The sequence below is a fragment of the Wolffia australiana genome, chromosome 1, assembly GCF_029677425.1.
Source record: "Wolffia australiana isolate 7733 chromosome 1, ASM2967742v1".
Lineage (NCBI taxonomy): Eukaryota > Viridiplantae > Streptophyta > Magnoliopsida > Alismatales > Araceae > Wolffia > Wolffia australiana.
Genome location: NC_135835.1, coordinates 806,742 through 818,297, shown reverse-complemented (window position 1 = coordinate 818,297; position 11,556 = coordinate 806,742). Strand labels below are relative to the sequence as shown.

The following is an 11,556-nucleotide window of genomic DNA, read 5'->3' as shown; positions in this document are numbered from 1 at the left end:
TTCAAATCAGAAATTTTCGGGACTGAACTGTTGGTCGACGGCGAAGTAATTAGATATCAGAGTGTCGTAAACAGAAAAAGTTGGTTTCTGAAACACAGATACTTTTAATGGTAACACCAACAGCGAGAGCGTCTTCATTGTGCGTTGGTTACTTCTACAAGGAATTTTTGTTTTTGGGGACGACGACACGCGTTGTCGTGTTAGACGTCTTTGCGTGCGACTTTTTGAGTTAACGGGGAGTTTATTTTCTCCCTTGATGCCTTGAGAATATCGCCTATTTCATTGCAGGTCTCGGCCGGAGCCGCAGGTTACAACCCAAGAAACAAGTCTGTCGCGACAAAGGGATGGTGCATGAATTCGTAAGGGCGATGTTGATGTTTACAAGACTTCAAGCGACGAAAGAAACTGGAAATCAAATATTCTGTGACGCTTCACGCGACAAAGTCTCGCAGCAGCTGGCCGTCATATTCCTTCGCAAACTGTCGCTCTTGTCCTTCATACCCACCCATGACGTACGACACGTTACCGTCATCAAGTCCGAATCTCCTTGCCACGTTCAATGGAAGCTGCTCGGGTAAGCAATACCCATTGTTCTGATGAAGTCCGAGAGTGAGAGAGACGCCATCATGGCCACTGCCGTTGACGACACCAGTCATCGGATCAAGCGAGAAGTTTTCTGGCTCAGCGATGCCCACGAGCTCGCTCTGAAACCGCCGATGCTCGTGGCTCTTTGGAGAGCTGCTGCTGGGCTGTTGGCTATGGTCGTTCCCCGGAGATGAGATTGATGGATCTAGCTGCTTATCGTCGTCCCCCTCATCGTCGTCGGCCCCGGACACTCTTCGGCGTTGCTCTAGTGAATGGATCTCTTCCACCATCGGCTTCCACAGTCTTACTCTAGCGTTGATAAACCAGTTGGAGACCTGCTCGACCAAACAAAATGGTTCAGAAAACTATGAACAGCTCGATTAAGTACGTCGATAGACAACCTGGAACAGGTGGGTCCGTACCTGGTTTCTGGATAGTCCAGTTTGCTTGGCGAGCATTTGTTTATCCATGTCAGAGGGGTACCTTCGTAAGCCAACAGAATACAGTATAAATTAGACATTACACGATAGAAAACATTGAGCAAAGACAATGAATACTCACGGATGAAGGAAATGCTCGAATAACCACGCTCTAAGGACGGCGACGGCGCGCTCGGGTAGACCTCGCTGTGGACGCCATGCGGGCTGTTGGTTAACCGGACCCGACCCGAAAGCACCAGGTATGAACCTGCTCTGCCCCAAGATGTCTTCTCTACTCGATCCTTCTCTTCCTGGCTCGCTTGCCAAGCGGAGCTGGCTAGAAATAGCGTCTTTCAGTGACCTGAAGTGTTTCAATAAGGATTTTACGGCAAAAGACGTGTACGGCGCCGCCGTGTTCAGCCCCGCCACTGATTCAAACGAGGTGACGACAGTTTGAATCTGCTGGAAATAGACTCTGTGTCTTCGGCAAACCTGCAGAATATACGATAATGCTAATGATCGAAAGAGCAAGAAGGATTATGCCGGTAACCATCATCGCATACATCAACCCCAACGAATCATTTCATTGGAGTATGTCTAACTAGCAAAATATTCGACGAAATCTTCGCCGCCCCAGGACAGAAACGCGGACCTACCGCATAAAATAATCGATGAGATGACGGAAGGAAGAAAAAAATGCAAGATGGTCACATGGATAAAAACCTGCGCCACCTCCCAGCGGAAGGACCCCACCAAAGCTGATAGCGCATGCTGATAATGAATGCGGCCCAGCTGCTTACATGTGAAACCCTAACTTTGTGGCAACTACAGCACCGGAGAAGCACAAAAAATGCAGTTTGCAGCATGACAGACAAGGATATATGGCATGGAGAAGTGGATCTACAGTGCAATTGCGTATGAACGTATACTTATACGTATATGGATCCAAGAAGAAAAGTCCAAAGATCTAAGCCAGACTATTTAAATATGAACCATGGGATCGGACGTGACAGGTTGCACAGCTAGAAAGTGACTGATTATGTGTTCTAGATGCAGTGCTGTCAAACGCTAGTGTTCATCAATGGCGATATCGCGATGGGCGAATTAAATACATACAATTGAAGTCGATACAAATCTTTGAAGGAGCAAGATGCCCTGCGCCAGCGAAGAGTGAAGACACAGAACTAAAAATAAGTGAAACAATGCGATCGAAGAAAAAAGAAACTGGCAAACTCGAAAATGCAACGCGATCGAATCGGTCGTAGAGACGTGAAATCAAACGGAGAAGGACGGCTCACCTCTTCCAGCAAAGAGATAAGCCTCGCCTTGATCCTCCGCTGATCCCCTGACATAGCTTCGTCCATGTTCCTGTCAATGTCGGATAAGCAATCCGGCCCAAAATCCAGCTGCCCGAGCTCGGCTGTTGAGTCCCCCACCAATCCCTCTGCGCGCCCGCTGCCACAGACTTCCTCCAGCATCTGTTGGGCCGGCTGGAGGAATCTCGAGCCTCTCAGAATCGTTGCGTAGCCGGTAAACGGCCCGGCAGGGACAAGCTCCATCCTCGCCGGGCCCAACAGGTGGTCCTGATGGGGGTGCTGCGACGAAGAGACCACGGACGAGGACAGAGACAGAGATATGCCATGGCTGGCCTGGTTTTGAACTGGGCTGCTGTCGTAATAGTTCTGCTCGAGCAGGTTAAACCCCGGGCCTGCCCCGTACTCGTAGGACAGTGAAGGGCTGCTCCCGGAGTTGAGCATGTTATATGAAGAAGAGTAAGGGAAGGAGAAGGCGGAGGGGTTGGCTCCGGAAGGGAGGTAGTGGAGGAAGGGAGGAGAGGGGGACGGGACGTTGGAGTTGTCTCTTCGGCACGGCTGAGAGACGTGGTAGAAGGGCAGGCAAACGCCAGTTGTGGCGCCGACACCTCCGTCGGCCATCGTTTGGTGATGCCCACTTCCGGCGGGAAAGCTCTGAGACATGAGTTCAGCAGAATCTTTCAAAATTGCCTTCTTGAGGTCGAAATCGAGGAAGGGAACGAGGAGAAAAGTATTAGGGTTCCACCGATAAAGGAGCGTGGAAGATGGATCAGGCAGGGGGAGAGAAATGGGAGAGGGTTTTAAGAACGAGAGAGGAGCTGGGAAGTGTGCGGCAGAGGTTGAACTGCCGTGTAGGAACTAGGAAGAGAAGGCGGGGGGCTGCATGGAGCGTCCAGGCCCCGCTGGAAATGGGGGTAAAGCCTGTTTTTAAGCGGTGCCGCGACCATACGGCCTTTTTATTGCGGGCCTCCATGTTGCTTATGCTCACCTTGCGCGTCATTCAACCGGACATAGAAGGAGAGAGGGTGCGCCAAATTACAGGATATTTTTCTGTTCAGTAGATGTAAAAAAGTACGATAATTTTACGCTGCATCTGGAGAGAGTGTGAGTGGGAAATTTCTAATCCCACCAGGCTTCCGGAGGAACTTACATGCAGAAGCTTTGTAAGAAATATTATTTTGTGGGCTAGAGAGAAACTAATATTTTAACAATTTTGGTTAAAATATTAGTACCTCTCAAGCCCACAATAAAATACAGTCTGTAAGAAATGGAGTTAATATTTCCTGGATAGAGACTGCACGGGATTCGGGAGTACAGTTTATCTGACTGATGCATTTTCCAAAACTAACGCTTTTCACAATTTTTTTAAAATTGAAATGCTTTAGCAGATGATGTTTTTCCTTCAAGAAAGTGAAAATTTCCTCGACTCTGGAGGAAAAGTTTCCTCTCAAGAGAACGAAAATATTCGGAGAGTTGAGAAGGCTCAGGTGCAACATCTTGCAAAGAAATAAAAGGTTGGTGTTCAACTTTTTAGTTAGCTATGAAGAGAAGATGCAAGGAAACTATATTTCGCCTCATTGATTTAGAGAGAGAAATGCGGCATAGAATTAGAGGGCATGACGTAAGCTAGAAGGGCTGACAATTCAGAGGGGGAGGAGATGTCTGATGGCAGTGGAATAATTGAAGAGTGGGTGTCGGGACTGCCGATCTAGGAAAGGTACATCAACTCACAACATTCAATTATCTGGTACTGAGCCACGTTTAGAGAGTAGCCTGCGGGCATTTTGCCATAGGATTACGTTAATCCATCTCAGCAACCCGCCAGTCATCATTCACAAAGAGAGGAAGGTATTTTCTCGCCATGAAAGCAGGTGACGTCGGATCTTTAAGAGAGAGGGAGAGAAAGACATTTGGATGATAGAGAAATCTGGCATTGGGGCAGGGAGAGGCGTACGGGTAGACTACCGCCGTATCTTTTGCTTCAAGAGGGGCGCCCGGAGTTTTCGTCGATGCAGAAAGCCGCGTTGTTCGCCGGAGGACCTCATCATATGTCCTCGAGAAGGAGCGAAGAAGGAAAGGGAGGCCCAGATAAAGCTGTCGCCTTTGCTGATCCTCTTCGTCTTCTTCTTAATGACGCTAGAATAATTAATGGATAACTGACGGTGAATAGTAACTATTCTGAGGTTTTCTGACGATGGAACCCGGAGGCCAAGCCATGGTCTTCTTCCTTAATCATCTTTTCTGAGCCTAGATGACGTATTTTGACGACAGTTTTGGATTAGGGTTTCTCCAACCGGCCACATGCGCACACCGCCGTCTTCAGAGCTGTGCAAGACTTCGAGTCAATGGAAAGAGAGAGATACAGCGCTCACGGTGACCCACCATGCCCGCCGCCCTTTCCTCCACGGCTCATGTAGGAGCCACCATACGCTCGCTTGCTTTATGAGCTATTCATTGCTGTGCGGTGCATCACTTACTGTTCTCTTATCACTCTCAATTTCCCTATCGCAAGTAAACGAGCGACAACGCAAGAGAGATGTACAAGAGGAGAAAGGAGAATTAGTGGTGTTTAAGGGGTACTTCTGTTGTCGGATACGGAGTAACGATCCTTTTGTGGTGTGATTTTGTTTGTTTTAATTTGGTACGTATAACGGGTCCTATATTTACTGTCGATTAGTTTTGAATCTATCAGTCGGTTGATAAAAACATGTTTTTTTATCTTTGGTGTATTTTATATCTTTAATTGAGAGAACTGTTTTTTTATCTTTGGTCTTGTCCGGAGAGGAAGAATAGTTAAGGGAAGAAAAACAGTGTGATTCGGTGAGGATCTGGAGATAAGACGTGGCCTACAGAAGAGAGTAGGATATTTTCGACTAACCTAGCACGGCAAGAACCTGCGGCTCTGCGGCAAGATGGAAGCTCGCGCACATTAGATGGAGAGGCGGACGGTGAGTCTTCGGAAAGCCAGACAGCGAAACGACTCTCGACGTGACTGAATAGACTAGGAGAGAGGGCAGATGCCAGCTTCCTGACAGTGCATAAATACATTGCGTTCATTCTAGAGCATCCTTCGTTACCCGAGATGCTCCAATGCGCGCCAAAACAGCTTAAGTTTGAGTTCCCCCTCCGCATTTTGGGCTTGACATATCGTTGGCTTTTGCATGTAATCTTCGGATTTAACTGCTGATGATTCATCATTATTGTAATGGAACAGAGAAACCAACACCGAGGCCCAGATGGGCGCATTCTTCCACATGGTGAGGACGTGGAACGAAATCCCCGCGACCCGAGGCAGGAATTCTTGGAAGATTCAAAGATTGATAGGTGGGTGTATCGTGAAATCCAGAGATAAATGAAGAATAACAAGACTGACCATCGAGGTGAATATGAATGGCTTTACGCTAATGCGTAAGAAAGTGCTTTTTATAGGACAGGAGATGATCAGTCAGATGCTGGTGACGTCGAAGTATTTTTTCCAAAAAAAGGACATCTATTAATGAAGACGACAGTAACTTTGCCCTGGGAAATAATAGTCATCATCCGTTAAAAGAGTAAACTTCAAACATACGGATCGTCCGGCTCTCTCTATATAACTGTTTCTCTCGTTCTCCCCATACTCTTTTTTCTGTCCGCAGATGGCCCAGCGGAGGTCGACTGTCTGTGCTCATAGTGCGTGGCCACCAGCCATCGCCGCCGCCGCCAAAGACTCTCGTGCCACTCATTAGCCATCAACGTCACTGTTGTTCTCCATTTCTCAAAGTGTGACATCACTTCGGTCACCCCCACATTATTACAAGACATCTACTCCTTTGTCGGCTAACCTCCATCTCTCTCTCGCGCACCTTCTCATTCCTTCGCTCTTTTTCGCTCCCTCGAATTCTCTTCAGGGCATCCCATAATTGGTCATAAGTCCATCACCAATGGCTCAGTCACAAGTCATGGTTCTCAAAATCTAGCCTAGATGTGATAAGTTCAAATGAGCAAGTACAGGCGGACGGTAGGCTTGGCTTTAAGCTGTTGGTTTGTCGCACTTAGCTTCCTTTCTCGTTTGCTCGCCATCTTCCTTAATTTCCCTTGAAGCCATCCGTGGGGGATTCCAGGCACGTCTAACTTCATTCTTTTGTGGTAACGATAGATTTCACCCATACTACGTGGATTAACTCTTTGATTCATTAGAATTTTACGTGGATCCCCAGTCAAATCTATTTTCCCTCGGCTCCCGGTGGAAAGCTTTCAGCTATCTTATGCCGTGAGGAGATCATATGAGCACAAGTTTCTGTGAGAACGAAAGTTGGATAACCTTTTGGATGTTCGAAAGTTGTTGGTGATCCGTTATGTCATATGAGACTATTAACTGGAGGCGATGATGCGACCTGCAAAATAAGACAAGATCTACGAAGAAAAAGATCACTGGTCAAGAAAAGGGTACGAGGAAAGTTATGTCATTTATAAATATCACTTGTTTGATACTTCATTTCCAATTGCTAAATTTATTGAGAGAAGAATACGGAATCAGATGGAATTCAGTCTGATAAACTTTTATTTCGATAGATTAGATCCGAGCAAATTAGGGAGTAGATAAACTGAATAAATACGATAAAATATTAAATATGGGGAAGGAAGCGTACAGGATATAAATAGTATGATTAGTTGTATCCAGTCATATAGATATTTGTTATCGGAATTCAGTACCAGAATACAAACATGGTGGATTATCATTTCATTAGAGGGCATCTGATATCAGTGATCTTATCCACGCTACCGGGGCCTGCCGCCTTCGGCCCTTCCCAAGACATCGTCGCAGCAGCATCTGCGAAAGACGAAGGCCCACGAGTGAAAGAAGGCCCGACCAGACTGTAGGCCGCTCTCAAACAACCGCTTCGGTTTATCGAATAGGCTATTGACACATCGTGAGTTACCTCTTGCTCCTCTGTCCTCTTCCTTCTGGCAAACGTCCACTGTTGCACGCGTGGAAACGGCATCTTGTATCCCTCTCGGCACTCTGTACTGTCAACCCTGCCCCGTTCCCATGATGCTGTCAATCCTGCCAAACTCCATTCTTCCTTCTCGCTCACTCGCTCTGGAACTATTGGAGAATTGAGACTCGATTTATATTAGTTATTTAATCGCACTGTGAGTCATCGTTGCTTGTCGACATTACCTCCGGGTTGCACCAGGACGGAGGCACGTGGACAGGAAAACAATAATTTTATCGCTATTATTTCCATTTTCTGTATACCAGGACAGACCGATAGATTATCCCTACGCAGAGAGACAGAAAGAGAGAGAGAGAGAGAGAGAGAGAGAGAGAGAGAGAGAGAGAGAGAGAGAGAGAGAGAGAGCTTGCTAGTGGGTATATCTAATTGAAGTCATACATGGTAACAGAAAGTCTCTACACTTAATATGCAGGTGTAGATTATCTACAGGGCATTAAATTGGTAGATTTGAGATTGACTTTTAAATTTGGGGATGGAACTGAAATAGGAACGAAGAGTGCATATTATAGAGGGTGCATCCAACTCAGTTGAGAATTGGGAGATATCAATTAGTAGAATGAATCAGATTAAGGATTATTGAGAGTAAAGAGGAGCTTATTTCCAGAGCAACGCTATGTCATTATTGTCATTGAACAATAGGATTCTAAATAACAATAGACTAGTAAGAATCGAACACATACCTATACTCGTTATGAGTAGTAGACAGTCAGGATTCAATATAAGATAACATAGATGGTTAGGATCGAATCTAGATTGGATAAAAGCTAGTGGCTATGATTAAATATAGATAGGCTGTTATAACGGTCAAATAATACAATGGACAGGATTGAATCTAGAAAGGAAGTTACAATTGTCAAGTTATGACTTCCTAAAACTAGAAGTTCATACAACTATTCTTTAATGTATAACACAAACCAACTAGTTCTTAAACATGTGTAGTAATGACAATGATCTTCAACTATTACGTCTGGTGTTCTCTTCTCTTCTTTTCTTCTACCTCTGTTCTTCTTCTTCTTCTTCTTCAAGAACATTTACGGAGATGAATAGAAAGTAAATGGATTTCCTGGATTCAGATAAAATAATGAATCCAGTGAAATAATAATAGAGTCATGATGACTGACTTAATGATTAAAATTTAGTATTAAACTAATATACTTTTGCCTTGAATATTAAATTGAGCTAGACATTTTGATATTGGACTGTATTTAAACTAATTGGACTTACAGTAACTTGATTTAAAATCTTGTATCATTTTGTCCTTCTTGACTTGCATTATAAAAAGTGATGATGAAAATATACTGGGAATGGAGCACCTTCAAGAATGCCTTAGTGTTGAAGGGGTAGGATGATGTTATATAGTACCATTCATATGTCTGAGAGCAATATTCCAAGGGTTCCAGTTTGTATTTCATTTATGTTGCTGAAAATCATCCTAAAAATGTACCTTGTACTTTCTTTACAAAATAACAAAATTTCCTTACATCATAAATGATATAACTTGAAGCACTTTCTTAAGAAGCTGAAAACATCGAATAATAATGGTTGGACCCTCATTCATCATATTTTAAAAGAACATGTATTTAACATCAAAAGCCAAGGGATGTAAGTTTTTAAAAAGGATGTCATGTTTTGGATTTGAATTTTGGTAAAGGAAAAATCTCCAAATGCTTCGATGTGATTCACATAATGCTATTCACATGACTTGACTTCATTACATTAATCTTACCTGAGTACAAGTATTTTTTGACCAATCCAAATCAATTAATATTTTGACTAAACCCAAACTGTTAGATGTAAATCAAGGGGGATTCAATGCAAAAAAATTAGGTTAGTAATTCAAAAATATTGTCTCGTTAGGGAATTATAATTGTTCTGCATATTCTGTCAAATCCACCTCATATAGCCATGCAATAAATACATCCATGATGATTAAGTATGTGCCCTTGGATATGGATAATCATAATCACCAGGTATTATATTATTCTTGAATAAACAAAAATTATAAATGATTTGGCAAGGGAAGATGAATAAACGTAACCTTCAATTTAGGTGCCAAAATTTTATTTTATGGTTGTCATGCTAGAGAATACGGATGAAGTATCAATCATAGCAATAGGTGATTGGGTGGGGGAGAGAGGAAGGAACATCAGATTTCCACCACGGTGGCAAAAATTCTTTGTATGTTCACTGGGCCAGGTAATGTAAACAATAAATAATAAGGTACTACAGTGGTTCTCATCAATTGTCTGCTAACATGAATAGACCAAGGCATATGAACAACAAGTTTATCAGGCTTGTATTATCGTTGGCCCAAATCCCAAATATCCTTTGTTTCGTATTACCAGTGCCTATGAGCTATTGTAAGAAACCAACGTATGTGACATTCATGCTCATAGGCTTGCACGCTAACCTTGCAGAATGCACATGCAAACTTTCTTGAGGGGAAACCCGTATACTTAGACTCGTGAAATGAAGCTGAGTTTGCCATATCACCACAACGCACACCATGTTGTTGATGGCCGTCTCTAATCTTTAAAGCCAACACCCACACGGTGCTCGTGCTTGTCGGCACATGCACACCAAATCATGGTAGGCTATGCGCATGTGCAGCTAAGGCCTGTGTCGCAGCTCCCAGGTACTACTCTTTCTGGGGCGGTGTCATAGCCGACCCAAGATCTAAGGCATGTGGACCTCGTTGTGGATGTAACCATGATGGATAAAGTGCCAAGAGAGATGCAGGTCACTTGCTGTGTCCCCCATGGGTGGTGTTGCCCGCGACGTAGATGTGCCATGGATTGGGGCGCCAAGCATGGCTGCACCAATGCATACCAAAGTGGCAGAGGGAAAGTGAAAAAAATACCTCTTCTAATAAACAAAAATTACATGTGGACTCTCAAATCTGGTTTCCCTCTCTCGCTAACCTATCGAATTTCTTCAATAGAACGTGTAGCCAAACACTTGGCAGTCCAATTTTGGCCATCCTGCCTTAAAGTGTATTGGACATGTGACTTCTGACCTTCCAAAATACTACCTCTTGTTGAGTTCAAGTCTTTGATCAAATTTTTAAAATATTGTTTTAACCAACATAATAAGTAAAACCACGCATAATTCATATATGTAACTTTAGATGATGACATCATCATGTATGGAAATGATTTCACTCTTGATTTTCCTCCCTTAAAGAGTTTATATAAGCACTTCATATGTCCCACCTCCAGGCGTATATGTACAATCATTTCAATGATGGATCTCTTCTAAAAATTCTTCAACACTCCTTGAAGTGGGGTGTGGGATTGTTCTGGGAAGTGGAGGAGATAGGGGGATGCCCATATCTAGATGTCATGTGCATCTAAAATGGGTGACCACTATGTTTATACTTAATTTATAACTGTTCACAAAAGCCCTTGAAATTTAATAATATCCATCACTGTCCTTATATCTTGTCGATGTGACCCTCTATACCCACATATTTTTCTAGTTAACTTAAATGACCCAATAACATTTATTCAAAAACCTTATTAATTAAATATAACTGCATATAGTTCACAAACCCATATCTTCAATTTTCCGTTTGTGCTCTCAAAGATAATGGTAGAAAGTACAAATTACAAAGCTGATGTAAAAATAAACAAGTACTTAGCCAGACTGTTTCTTAAAGGTTTAAAAAATCAATAAACCTTTTAATTTAATGATTTTTGCCTTGTAATATAACATTCCATTGCTCAAATTTTTCTAGCACTCGCCACAAGTAACAACTGATTAAAATGTCATTATCTGTACACAATGACTTATTTCATGTTGGGCTAACAGAGACAATTTTGAGTGAAAATTTTATGATATTTTAAAATCCAATATCGCCACAACATATCTGGCAACTTCATAAATATATTAATTATTTAAAAATAGTTCCAAGATATTGATTTCATAAATTAACTACTCAAGGTAAAACCATTTAGAATTAACCATATTTCTTGAGTTTAATACTATGAGGACTCAAGTGGATGATCAAGGAACAAAAAAAAGGATAACCTTACAAGAATCAAAGTAAAAGTTCAAATTTAACCAAGTTTGAATTTGAAAGCCTGCCAAGTGATTCCCATAATTTAACCCTTTTATTTGTAATCATTTGCTTCAGATGGAATGTAATTAAGGGAGATGAAACTTATAAACCAATCTTCAAATTTCATTTAAAAGGCCCTATAAATAAAAATCTTTGAATTGTAAGATGTTAGTATTAAGTTG

General features: G+C 42.7%; 1 protein-coding gene across 1 annotated transcript; it reads right to left on the bottom strand.

The window, feature by feature from the left end:
• Nucleotides 1–329: 329 nt before the first annotated feature.
• On the bottom strand, nt 330–3,431 carry LOC144700471 (BEL1-like homeodomain protein 9). The gene is made up of 4 exons (XM_078571872.1): nt 2,303–3,431; nt 1,147–1,496; nt 1,008–1,068; nt 330–920 (listed from the first exon to the last, which is right to left on the bottom strand). Exons 1-4 carry the CDS (start codon nt 2,978–2,980, stop codon nt 432–434), a joined length of 1,578 nt encoding a protein of 525 aa, XP_078427998.1. The 5' UTR covers nt 2,981–3,431; the 3' UTR covers nt 330–431.
• Between the last annotated feature and the right edge of the window lie 8,125 nt (nt 3,432–11,556).

Coding starts and splice junctions, on each gene's coding strand:
- LOC144700471 (XM_078571872.1), bottom strand. CDS start 2,980: ATGTCTCAGAGCTTTCCCGCCGGAAGTGGGCATCACCAAACGATGGCC. Junction 1,069..1,146: donor TTCGAGCATTTCCTTCATCC/GTGAGTATTCAT, acceptor TGGCTTACGAAG/GTACCCCTCTGACATGGATA. Junction 921..1,007: donor CTGGACTATCCAGAAACCAG/GTACGGACCCAC, acceptor TTGGTCGAGCAG/GTCTCCAACTGGTTTATCAA.